The sequence below is a fragment of the Myotis nattereri genome (genome assembly GCF_964212035.1).
Source record: "Myotis nattereri genome assembly, chromosome: 13".
Taxonomy (NCBI): domain Eukaryota; kingdom Metazoa; phylum Chordata; class Mammalia; order Chiroptera; family Vespertilionidae; genus Myotis; species Myotis nattereri.
In genome coordinates this window covers 16,819,280-16,833,005 of record NC_138088.1, presented here as the reverse complement: position 1 = coordinate 16,833,005, position 13,726 = coordinate 16,819,280, and the positions used below count along the sequence as shown (strand labels likewise).

Here is a 13,726-nt window from a genome sequence, read left to right as displayed (position 1 = left end):
CAGTGCCTGTCTTGGTCCTGTCCCACAGATTTTGAGAGAAGATGGGCCTCAACCAATGTAGTAGAAAGAAGATGAGACCTTCAAATCTAGGTTGATCCTCATAAGTGCTGACTATGGGATTGTTGGTTCCTGTTATTACAGTCTTAGAGTAAAAACAAAAATAAAAACATTGAATAAAAAAACTTTTTTAGAATTAAATCGCATCATTTATAAAACAACCCAGTAGGAATGAATATTTCTTAGGACATTTCTCAGATAAAACTATATTCAATTTGAGAGCGTATTTATTTTTACTTCTATTTAGAAAATGGTATGTACTAGGAGTTAGAAAAAGAATATACCCAAACACTATATAAGTAATTTGTTATTATATATATACTAGAGGGCCGGTGCACAAAAATTTGTGCACTCGGCGGGGAGGAGGGGTCCCTCAGCCCGGCCTGTGCCCTCTCGCAATCTGGGACCCCTTGGGAGATAACGACCTGCTGGCTTAGGCCTGCTCCCGGGTGGCAGAGGGCAGGCCCAATCCCTAGGTGCAGCCCCTGGTCGGGCTCAGAGCAGGGCCTATTGGGGAGTTGGGGCGCCACCCCCTGTCATGCACAGAGCAGGGCAGATTGGGAGGTTGTGATGCCACCCTCAGTCACGCTCAGGGTAGGGCCAATTGGGGGGTTGGGGCACCGCCCCCTGTCACACTCAAGGCAGGGTCGATGGGGAGGTTGCGGCGCCACCCCCTGTCACGCACAGAGCAGGGCCAATCAGGGGGTTGGGACGCTGCCCCCTGTCACACACACAGCAGGGCCCATCAGGGGGTTTGGGGCTCTGTACCCTGTTATGCACAGAGCAGGGTCGATCAGGGGGTTGGGGAGCTCCCCCTTGTCACACACAGAGCAGGGCCCATCAGGGGTTTGAGGAGCTCCCCCTGTCACTCACAGAGTAGGGCCGATAGGGGAGTTGGGGCACCATCCCCTGTCACACAAGGAGCAGGGTGGATCAGCGGGTTGGGGCGCCGCCCTCTATCACCCACAGAACAGGGCCAATCAGGGGGTTTGGGTGCTGCCCCCTGTCACGCTGATCCCAGTGCCGGGAGGCCTCGAGGCTCCGCTGATCCCGGTGCTGGGAGGCATATTACCCTTTTACTATATAATATAGAGGCCTGGTGCACGGGTGGGGGCCGGCTGGTTTGCCCTGAAGGGTGTCCTGGATCAGGGTGGGGTTCCCCACTGGGGTGCCTGGCCAGCCTGGGTGAGGGGATGATGGCTGTTTGCAGCTGGTAACACACCCTTCAGGGTGGGGGTCCCCACTGGGGTGCCTGGCCAGCCTGGGTGAGGGGATGATGGCTGTTTGCAGCTGGTAACACACCCTTCAGGGTGGGTGTCCCCACTGGGGTGCCTGGCCAGTCTGGGTGAGGGGCTGAGGGCTGTTTTCAGGCTGGGGGTGACTGAAGCTCCCAACTGCTCCTTTTTTCCTTTTTTCTTTTTTTTTTTTATTCTGGGCCAGCTTTAGCTTTGAGGCTTGGCTCCAGCTCTTAGGCCTCCGCTGCTGAAAGTAGGTTTCTGGCCTTTGTTTACAATGTTGCGATCCTGCTGGCTGAAGTCCGAAGGTATTTGTTATATAGTTTCTTAAACTGCAGGCTCAGAGGCCTGCAAGGCAGGCAGGGAACGTTGGTTTCCTTAGTCACTGAGGCAAGCAAGCCTCATGTTAGTTTCAAGCTGCCTGGCTGCCGGCCGCCATCTTGGCCGACAGTTAATTTGCATATCTTGCTGATTAGCCAATGGGAAAGGTAGCGGTCGTACGCCAATTACCATGTTTCTCTTTTATTAGTGTAGATTTTTTACAGTGGAATCTTTTGTGAATATCTGTGGTTTCAACTTCTGAGTCTTGAAAGGTCTTGATAAATAGTTTGTAATTTCACTGAAGCCTAAATTTGATTCACATAGCTTGAATGGCTGGGGTGTGGGAGGAAATCTCCTTAGCGTGATAGTACATTTAGCCACTTGGTACTTACTCTGTGCTCTTATCTTGCACAGTAGTAAGAAAGATGTGTTTTATTTTCTAGAGCAATAACTTTTTTGATTTTGACAGAAATGAAATGGTTGAAATTTTAAAAAATAAAGGGGTCCAAGAAGTGGTTCTAGGTCATAGGAATCTTAGCTAAATTAAAGGCAATAATGGCAGATTCATTGGCCGATCAGATTTAATCTGTGAATGAGCATATGCTATCTTATATAATAAAAGGCTAATATGCAAATAGACCGAATGGCGGAACTACTGGTCACTGTGATGCACACTGACCACCAGGGGGCAGACGCTCAGTGTGGGAACTGCCCCTTGATGGTCAGTGTGCTCCCACAGGGGTAGCACCGCTCAGCCAGAAGCTTTGAGCTGGGCGCAGCGGTGGTGGTGGGAGCCTCTCCCAGCTCTGCAGCAGCACTAAGGATGACCTAAGCCAGCAATCGGACATCTCCTGAGGCTCCGGACTGCGAGAAGGCTCAGGCTGGGCTGAGGAACTCCCCCCCCCCCTTCCCACAGCATGAATTTTGTGCACTGGCCCTCTAGTATGGAAATAAAAGAAGCAATTTATGAAAGTATTTCATATGGTGCTCCCACTAATCAGAAAGCTGTCACTAAATCATTATATCTTAGTGGGTGGAAGCATAGTGTGGTGTTCTGGAATTTGGATATTTATAGAAGTCTCAGACTTACATCAGGCTATCTTGGACTTACTCTAGTGACACTGTGTATAATGGTAATTAGCCCCAGTTCTGGAGTCAGACTACCAGACTTTAGATTTCTGTTCTGTAATGTATGGCTTTGCAAGTTATTCAACCTCTCTGAGCTTTAATTTTTTCATCTATAAGATGGTGATAATAAAATATCTCCTGATAGGGTTGTTGTAAATTTAAGTGGGGTAGTGCTAGAAAGATATATAGCATGCTGTCTGGCACATATTAAGCACTCAGTAAGTTTTACCTATTTATTCTACTTATATTTGTACCTGCTAGCATCTGACAGCTGAGATAGAATAGTTTGCTTATTAGGGTGTTGTTCAAAGGAAACTGCATATACATTCTGGACACCCATTTTTAATATATCAGAAAACAGCAGGTATGCCGTAGCCAGGTAGCTCAGTTGGTTAGAGGGTCATCCCGATAAACTAAGATTGCAGGTTCGATCCCCGGTCAGAGCACATACAAGAATAAACTAATGAGTGCATAAATAAATGGAACAACAAATCAGTGTTTCTCTCTTCCTTTTTCTCTCTAAAATCAATAAATAAAATTTAAAAAAATTAAAAAGAAAACAGTAGGCACTATAGAGTAAAAAAAACTAGAAAGAAAAACCTGTTTCACAGTGTCTACCTCCATCCCTGACTTCTCTCAGAACTCCAGTCTTCTGAGCCTCTCTGTTGCCTTCTCCATTTATTGCAGTAAATAGCAGCACCATTTACCCAATTTAGTCCAAAATCTAGGAGCTACTCTTGATTCCTTTCCTTCCTTAGTTCCCCATTTCTATTTCATCAGCAGATCCTGTCATTCTACCTCCAAATGTCCATCTGTTTCTATGTCCATCACTATCTTCATGATTCCAACAGAAGTGTTTGTCATCTGTATTATTACAACAGGCTTCTAATTTAGTCTTTCTGCTTTCATGCTCCTGTATTCCATTCTTCATACTATAACCAGGGTGATCTTTTAAAACAAAATTAAATCATGTCATTCCTTTGTGTAAAACTTAATTATGGTGGATTCTTGTCATGGTTATAATAAAATCAAAATTTCTTAGGCTTATAATAGCTAAGATGATCTGCTTCTTGCTCTGACCACAACCTTTCTTCTCTCCCTTGCCTTTTTTCACACTGGCCTTCCACTTACCATTTTAGTGTTGTCTTTTAATGCCCTTCTCCTACCCGGCTCTTGTCATTTAGTTCTCTCTTGCTGGAGGCCTTCCCTGACTACCCAAATCTGAAGGAGAATTTCTCTACTTTGGTCTGCTGGTTTTTATTCTCTGCATAGCACTAATGATCATTTGATGTTCTTATTTGTTTGATTATTCATTTATATCCCTTCAGTAGAATGTAAGTTCTATAAGGGCAGTATATTTAAAAAAATAATGTTTTTATTGATTTCAGAAAGGAAGAGAGAGGGAGAAAGAGATAGAAACATCAACGATGAAAGAGTTATTGATCGGCTGACTCCTGCACGTCCCCTACTGGGGGTCGAGCCTGCAACTTGGGCATGTGCCCTGAAGGGGAAATTGAGCTGAGACCTCCTGGTTCATAGGTTGACACTCAACCACTAGCCAAATCAGCTGGGCTGTTTTTTAATTTTTTAAATCCTCACCTGAGGTTGTGTTTTTATTGATTTTTAGAGAGAGAGGAAGGGAGAGAGAGACAGAGAGAGAGAGAAAGAAGGAGAGAAAGAAACATTGATGTGAGAGAGAAACATCAATTGTTTGCCTCCCATATGCACCCCTACCAGGGGGATCCATCCTGAAACCTTTTGGTACAAAGGAGACACTCCAACCAACTGAGCCACCCAGCCAGGCAGTACACGTTCTTGATTGTTGTTGAATATCTATCTAGTGTCTTGAGTAGTAGGGTAGATGCTCATTAAATATTTGTTGAGATAATGAGTGAATGATTGTTAAAAGCTTGTTTGTGAAGTACCATACATCAGCCCTATGGTGAAGTAAAAAGAAGAAAATCTTTTGTGTAGAAAACATACTTCATAAGATTACCAACAATATTTTGGGAAGGGAGAGGGAAAAGGAAGGAGAGAGGGAGGGAGGGAGGAAGAGAGAGAAAGAGAGAGAGGAGAAAATTGATGTGAGAACAAAACATCTATTGCTTACCTCACACACAGTACCTACCAGGGATGGAACCAGCAACCTTTCCATTGCATATGACAATACCCAACCAACTGAACCACACTGGCCAGGGCCCTTCATACATTTTTTTTTTTATTAAAAAATATATTTTATTGATTTTAGAGAGGAAGGGAGAGGGAGAGAGAGAGAAACATCAGTGATGAGAGAGAATCATTGATTGGCTGCCTCCTGCATGCCCCCCACTGGGGATCGAGCCGGTAACCCAGGTATGTGCCCTTGGCCGGAATCGAACCTGGGACCCTTCAGTCCACAGGCTGACGCTCTATCCATTGAGCCAAACCAGCTAGGGCCCCTTCATACACTTTTTATGTTAAAACTAGTAGCCTGGTGCATGAAATTCATGCACATTAAAAGGGAATTAATTAGAGGAAATATTTTAATATTGCTATTTGCCCTTTTTCTGTAATAGAAATGTGAGAGATGAAATTAATAAAATGTATATGAAAAATATATAAATTTATTAATAAATAAACAATAACAAAAGAATATAACAACAGAGGCATGATATAAAAATGACAAAAACATGATATAAAAACAAAAACATGATATAAAAACAACAGTGATGCAAACAATGACTGATGAAGTGATTAAACTTATTCTAATATCTCCCTGTACACCACATTAAGAGTGAAAACACTTTCAGAGTGCTTGACTAATTTCCCTTGTGCTGATGTATTTAGAACTTTAACTTTAATGTCACATGCTCTTCAAACTCGAGAGAAAGCAACATATAACTGACCATGTGCGAAAATTCGTTCAGGTAGGAATATGCCTACTCTGTCTAGCGTTTGTCCTTGTGATTTATTAATAGTCATCACAAATGCTGGCATCACGGGAAACTGTCATTGAATCAATTTAAATGGGAGGCCAGTGTCAGATGGGGACAAATAAATTCTTGGAACCAGAACAACCTCTCCGTCTGCGGATCCTGTTAATACTTCAGCTTTTTACAGAGAGGAAGGGAGAGAGAGAGTTAGAAACATCGATGAGAGAGAAACATCAATCAGCTGCCTCCTGCACACCCCCTACTGGGGATGTGCCCACAACCAAGGTACATGCCCTTGACCGGAATCGAACCTGGGACCCTTCGGTCTGCAGGCTGACGCTCTATCCACCGAGCCAAATCGACTAGGGCAGGTCATAATCTTTTGATAATAAATCTGGTACCATTACAAAGACCCCATTTACTATTAAGATTTCTCAATAGCATGATTATTGCACCCACTTTCAATTTTAATTTATGACACGGCATTCCCAAAGGAGTAATACTATTAAGAAATTCGATGGGAAAATTTTCCTTTTCAGCATCATCTGTGGAATCAATGGAATCATCACTCAAATATGTGTGAAAATCTCCATTGAGTATATCCAAAATTTCTTCATTTAATTTTTGAACGTGCTCATTTTTTTTGGACAAAGAATTGCACGTTTAGATATATTTTCAATATTATCTATAGATAATATTCCAAAGGAAGCTTCAATAATAGATCCATTGCAAATTATTTCACAGGGGATTTCAATAATATCCATTCCTAAATGAAAACTGCTATCAAGTTTGCCATCTCCAAGTTTTACTAACTATTCACTATAAGCAGAATCCTCTGATCTCATATTTGTTGTAAGAGACAACTTTCTGAAACATCCCCAAACATTGCAGTACTTTACACTCGTTTGTACTATGGCCGATCACATAGCATGCGGTACAATACTGAGACATTGTCGAAAATCTCCTCCAAGAAGGAGAACTTTCCCACCAAATACAACATTCAAATTCATAATTTCTCTTAGTAATCTGTCTATGGCGTTTATAGCATGACTGGATGCCATGATGCATTCATCAATAATGAGAAGTTGGGCATTTTTAATAGTTTTAGCAACTTCACTGTTTATATCTAGTCTAGAAATTGAAGTTTCATTTAATGGAATTGGTCATTTACACTGGGAATGAAAGGTTCTTCCACCGAGAAGTGAATTTGCAGCAATTCCTGTAGATGCTGTGGGTACAACAGTACCACCACAACCTCTAATATAATGTATTAAAACTTTATTGTGGGGAGCCGCTACAGTATTTTGAACAGATTCAAGCCTTGGACTGATGAGAGGGCACAGTCCTCTCATTGCCACGTGCAAGTCCCAGCTTGGAGGGCAGGGCCCTCCCAGCACAATTGTAGCTAACAGCTATAGTTGTAAGCTTGAACCAGTGGTCCAAACACATAGCCCCACATGCCTGAGTGATGTAGGCTTGATAGAGTTCAGGTGCATGTAGTTGAGTAGGATCGAAACCCATGAGAACGTTGTAAACATCTTGGTCATGCCCTTACTTTGCCTCCTGGCATCCGCTATAAAATAAAGACAGGGCTGTGGGCATGGTCGCTGTCTCAGAGAAGCAGCGTCCCACCGAGACCCAGCTTTCATTCTCTTGTCTGTCTTTTCTAAGCCTTTCAGCCACCCCCACTCAGGTTCACCCTGGGCCGTGCTGGCGCAGCACACTTTATAAAGATATGCTTCCACGCTCTGAGGGCGAGTTCCTGCCTCAAACCTCGCCCTTACCGGAAACAGCTCCGGGAAGGGTGCAGCCTTTTCCAAGACAACCCCTGCAGGACTTTCTTCCAGTTGGTCGTGCCTCGGGTTGTGATGTTCCACCTAGGGTTTTTATATAAGTAGTTGTCCTTTTGTAAAATAATAGTGATATTCAGTTGTATAATTTAAAAATATGTTCATGGCAGCATGAATAATTGGGAAGCACTGTTATCCTGTACTTTTAGATGGAGGTCTTTGAGTTTCAGAGATTTGTAGTTCACTGCAAATAAAGAAGTACTGTGTAGGTGTTCCTGGGAGGGAGTTTTGCTAAGAATTCTTACTAAATAAAGTTCAGTCAATCAAATATTATATTCTTCAAATTCTCCTGGTAAATAAATTGTCGGGTTCTATTTAAAGATTATATTCTGTTAAAGTGAAATGTGACATAAGTATCCACAGATACTAATTAAAGGAAGTAAAAATAGTAGACCTCTAATAATGTCTTTTGGGGAAAAGAGTTAATACATTGAGCAATATTTCTGTGAATAACCTTATCCATAATGAAAGCTAACTAAAATTACATATATTTTATTACCTTAGAATTGATCAACTTTAAAAAGAACCCAATATTTATTAAGATATGAGTGAATGTTTGTTTGTTTTTTTTCTTTTCATTGTCCAATAAAACTGAAAGAGACCTGAGATGCCACCTTTACAGACTTCCTGTGTTTCAGATAAGGACACCGATGGTCAAAGGGCATAATGTTTTTGGTAGTTTTAGGATTATAATTTCTATCTCCTTATTCCCAGGCTCCTAAAATTCACACTGTAACATACTACTTATTTTAGGGAGATAAGGCTTAAGAAATTTCTCTTTTTGGAGTATGATTTAGGTTGTTTTAAAATATTATTTCAATCAGTATTTTAATTCACATGAAATGAGATATATTTTTAAATACCATGCAGGGAAGAAATTCCACATTCCGTGTTGTGACAGCTGGCCTCTGAAAGGCTGTGTGAAGCTCTAAAAGTGGCATTTATGCTTTTAACTTTTGTCAAGTTAAGATTTAAAATTAACCAAGAAAATAATAGATATTTTATTTTTGTTATTCCTGTCTTAAAGAATCTTTAAACATGAAAAGACGAGACATTTATAAAGTAAGTCTAATTCCTCTAAAGATGATAGTTTTGAAGGTTTTGATTTTTTAAAAAAGTGTTTTAATAAAGAGTAGGAATAATTTGTGTAGTTTTAAATCATTTCATAGAGATAATTAAAGTTTAATAGTAATTACAAAAATTTGTGCTAATAAAACTAATATATAGTGGAAAATTTATAAGCTAGATCAATTTAAATAAGGTAAAAATTAGACATAATTTCAGTTTCTGGAGAAACCAATAATAACATTTTGGTGTGTTTCTTACCAATCTTTTTTGTGTGCAATTATAGTATGTATTTTTTCTTTTTAACAAAGTCAAGATCATTCTCTATATTCCTTTTGTTTGTTTTGCTTTTTTCATTTCATTGTTTTTTTCATTTTTTTCATTATATCATGAGCATTTTTGTACATTCTTAAAAAGTTTATGGAAAGATTTTATAATAGCTTCATAACATGCTTATGTAATTTATTTAACCGTTCTGTTTTTGGTTATTTAGGTAATAAATTTTTTACTATTAATGCTGAAATGATTAACTGGTTTTACATATCTTTGTTCACATTGTTCTATTTTACATATGATAGTAGCCTAAAATGGAATTGGTGACATTGCTGAGAAGCTTTTTAGAAATGTACTAATTTAAACTCCCACATAATATATGAAAAGGCTGTTTTATTGCACCCTTAACAACAAATTGGCTGTGTTTGAACAGGACTTTGTTATTATTTGGGGGCTTGAAGCATTTGTTGAAAAGATTAGTATGGTGGGTCCACATTTGTTATGCTCTCCAGAGGCACTTAACTTTTTTTTTAAAAGTATTTTTTAATTGATTTCAGAGAGGAAGGGAGAGGGAGGGAAGGAGGGAGGGAGGGAAGGGGAGAGAGAGAGAGAGAGAGAGAGAGAGAGAGAGAGAGAGAGAGAGAGAGAAAGAAAGAAACATATATCAATGATGAAAGAAAATCATAGATTGGCTGCCTCCTGCATGCTCCACACTTGGGATGGAGCTGCAACCCAGGCATGTGCCCTGACTGGAAATGGAACCATTCAGTGGTTCTCGTCCTTCCTAATGCCATGACCCTTTAATACAGTTCCTCATGTTGTGGTGACCCCCAACCGTAAAATTATTTTCGTTGCTACTTCATAACTGTAATTTTGCTACTGTTATGAATCGTAATGTAAATATCTGATATGCAGGATGTATTTTCATTGTTCGCAACCCACAAGTTGAGAACTGCATAGGTCGATGCTCAGTCTGAGCCACACTGGCTGGGCTAGAGGCACTTAATTGTTGAAATTAGCAACCTATTTGTTTTTATAGCGGCAGACTAACCACACAATTAGATAAAGTAGATAGAATATTTACTTATCTTCCCAAGAGCAAACTGTTCTCTTTGGGTCACACTTATCCTGGTTCAATTATTTAAATTGTAAAAAAGTTAATGATGGATAAAAATTTCAATTGACTGCTTTTCCCTAAACTATAGAGAATAGGGTTGAAGTAAATTGCTTAAAAAATTGATCAAAAGAGTTTAAATAGTAGTTGCTCAGTAGGGGCATGTGTGTGTGTGTGTGTGTTTTGGGAAAGACTGGTTGGTAGAGAGGATAGGGAAAGATTAGAAAAAGAACATGACTGAGGAAACAAAGTTGCTGTGAATAAAAAGAACTTCTGCCTTTACCTGGAAAAAAAATGTCTTTACTTTTGTCTGTATGTGATTGACTCTGAAAGAACAATTAATTACACATGAGCCTGTTTCCTGAAATAACATTCTTATGCCTGTACCTATCAAAATGAACTGGTACCGAAATACATTTTAAATAAACATTCTGCAAGTTGTGTTGATTATGTAAAAAATCACTTATAGTTTTAAGTTAAATGTAAAGTGACCCTTAACAAAAATAAGTTTTTTTTTGTTTTTTTTTTACCACCCAGAGTGGCTCAGTTGGTTGTGCATCATGCTATGCACTGAAAGATTGCCGATTCTATTCTGGGTCAGGGCACAACTAGGGTTCGATCCCTGGTTGGGGCATGTGCAGAAGGCAACAGATGCATGATTCTCATTCTCTCTCTCTCTCTCTCTCTCTCTCTCTCTCTCTCTCTCTCTCTCTCTCTCATTTCTTCCTCTCTTTAAGCATTTCCTTGGGTGAGGATTAAAAAAAAAAAGTTCTTTTTTAAAACTTTGAATGTGATATGGCTTTCATTTGATCAAATATTTGAATATTGCAGGTCCTTGTCTTCTCTTAATGACATAGAATTTAGTATGTTTGTTAAAAAATAAAGTTTTAAGTCTAGCTGTTTTGGTACAAAAAAACTTTATTGTTAAAAATCAAAGTGTGAGTTATAAAGTATGTTAGACATGAGCAAAGTGCATTTTAATTTTCTCAGGGCCAAGTTCGTGTTAGCTTTCATGTCATGCTTCCCAGAGATGTAATTTTAACTAGTCTGATAATAAGAAAATAATCACACCATGTGCCAAGAACTCTATTAGACACTTTATTAGAATTAAGTTTTAATCTTCGCAGTGCCCTGAAAAGCATGGGTAAACTGAGGACAAAGTTCCAAAACCAGTCTAAGATCATACAGCTAGTAGGAAGTCAAGCAGGGGTTAAAAAACCACATGTCTTGCTACCTTTACAACCTTGCTACATAGCAGGATCCACAGAAAAGAAGCAAATGATGCGATCTGGGTACATAAAGAATTGCAAAATCTTGGGTACATAAAGAATTGCAAAATCTTGGCCACAGAGATCTGCTGCGTCAAACCCTTGTTTTAACAAGATCCCGCATGTGATGTGTATGCATGTTAAAGTTTGAGAAACACCATACTATATCCCCTATTAAAAGTAATGTTGAAGTTTTGAAATCTTTTCTAAGGATTATTCTTGGTTTTTACTTTTAGTTCCATGGGTTATCAACATTTTCCACAAGAGGGAGAGGGAAACTGTTGAATTAGTCAGTGTCTCTACCACTACAAATTGCTATCCTCTTTTTTTTTTTTTTTTTTAATTTGATTCAGATCCTGTGGAAATCCAGAGGAGCAATTGACTAATTCTGTTTGTGGACAGTTGGTCAAAGTCTCATCAGCCAAATATAGCTCTGTTTTTAACAGCCATTCCTCATGGGCCCAACGTGGCAGATTTAGAGTCCATGGCTTCATTCTGGGAAGGCATTTCCCAAATTAAAGGGAGAAATGCTTAAAAGAAAGCATTTTTGAAAGAAACTTAAGATCTTTTAGAATGTTTCTTACTTTAGATGATTAGCAGACCATCTATACACTGGTATCTCTACTAATTTCATTTTATGAACATAATTATTTGGTCACAGGGGCAATGATAGGTAAAAAAGGCAAGGCTAATTTAGACAGTAGAACAGCACTTTACACTAGAAACATAATGCAAGATGCATATAATTTTAAATTTTCTAGTAGCTACATTAAAAAAGTAAAAAGAAACACTTTAATCTTAGTAATATATTTTATTTAACCCAACATAGCAAAATATTATATCAACATGTAATCAATATTAAAAGATATTTTACATATATTTTGTACTGTCGTGAAAAAATATGGTATGTATTTTACATTTATATTGTCTCAATTTGAGAAATTTTCAAGTTAAAAAGTGAAGTGTAGTCCAGTGAAAACCAAATTGTGTTTAATGGGAAAATATTTTACATTGCTTTGGTTTTAAAATGTAAACTAATTAAAATTAAATAGAATCAAAAATTCAGTTCTTCTGGTTACACACAAGGCACATTTCAATATCACATGTTGAGTTGTGGTTCTGATGTAACTAATTTCGGACCTATGGAATTGATCACCATCCTAATAGTCAGTGAATGAATGCCATTGGGGGTTGGAGTCTGTTAATATAAATATTATTGGAGAATAAAGAGGGAATCAAGGAAAGCTATTTAGGTCAGAAAGCGTTTACTGAGACCACCTGCCCCCTACCCGCCCCGTCCTTCCCGCAGTTGGAATTAATTTAACCTGCCTTTTATTGGTGGTTCAGGATCAGTTTCTGAACCCTTTATCCCCACTAATTGTAAGGTTAGGGCCAGTAGTGAGGGTCTTTCAACTTTTCCTATGGCATCAGAGGGCTGCACACTGTTCAGAAAAGTGAGGTGATCTGACAGTTCAGTGTGGCCAGCAGGATGGTCTGAGTGGGTTGTTTGGTGAAAAGGTTTTAAACTTTATGTGTGTACCTGGATCACCAGGGGACGTTTGTTAAAAATACCAGTGTCCGGGCCTCACCCTCCTCGATCCTAATCACACAGTTTAGGGTCCTGGGCACTTACATGCATATTACAAAAGCAGCTCTAACTGTTTAAGCCCAAGAGCGCCTGGGGACCATCGCGCTCCGCACTTGGCTCCACAGGCTGCGAGTTCGAGTTTAACCTAAGGCGCGCCGCCTGGCCTTCGATTCCCCGCTGAGCTGTCAGGCGGGCTCTGCGGGCAGGTGACCCACCGCCGAGCACTGCCCCGCGGCGCCCCGTCTCAGGTCCGTTAGAGCAACCTGCGCCCGCCTAGGTGGACCGCGGCCGTGACTGACACACCGGTGGCCTTTCGGGCAGCCATTTTTGAGGCGCGCACCCGACCTCACGTCCCGTTAGCTGGGAGTGGGGGGAACGCTGTTCCCGGGGCTCAAGATGGCCACGGCGCCCGCGTGCCAACCGAGCGCGGGCGGGCGGCCCGGGCGTCTGGCCCCTCTGCGGCCGCGGGCCCGGGGCGGGGCGTCCCCTGCGGGCGCGGCCAATCAGCGCGAGGGCCCGGCGGGCGGGGGCGGCGCCGGGGTGTGTGAGGACGCGCCGCGGTCGCTGAGTGCCGGAGCAGGAGCAGTTGCTGTGGTACCTGCTGCTGCTGCCGCCGCCGCGGACGCGGAGCATCGGACGCGGGCGCTGCGCGCGGAGCTGGGACGTGAAGCCATGACGTCCGTCAGGTACGGAGAGGGCGCCGCCCGAGCCGCTCGCCTGCCGGGTGGTGGGACCCCGACTGCCGCCCCTTCGCCCGGGTGGTCCGCCTCGGGTGGGAGGTCCTCTGCACTTTTCATTCGAGCATTTCTGCTTGCCCCAGAAGTTTTGGGGGTCGGTGGCACTTGGCGGGGTCTGTCAGCCGCCGCCCCCTGGCGTGACCCACGCCCAGATCCCAAGGTTGGAGGCTTGCCTGTG

At 41.3% G+C, this 13,726-nt stretch overlaps 1 protein-coding gene across 2 annotated transcripts in view; it reads left to right on the top strand.

Annotated features, from left to right (window-relative positions):
- Positions 1-13,726, top strand: part of ADK (adenosine kinase) — a 474,216-nt gene that overhangs the window by 22,326 nt on the left and 438,164 nt on the right. Inside the window, exon 1 of one of the 2 annotated variants that reach the window (XM_081105247.1) lies at positions 13,321-13,497. The exons of the other annotated variant lie outside the window; for it this stretch is intronic. Coding sequence (XP_080961373.1) covers positions 13,484-13,497 — 14 coding nt within the window. The 5' untranslated portion in view covers positions 13,321-13,483. Of the gene's footprint in view, positions 1-13,320; positions 13,498-13,726 lie in introns of those variants that run through there. 2 annotated transcript variants of the gene reach the window in all.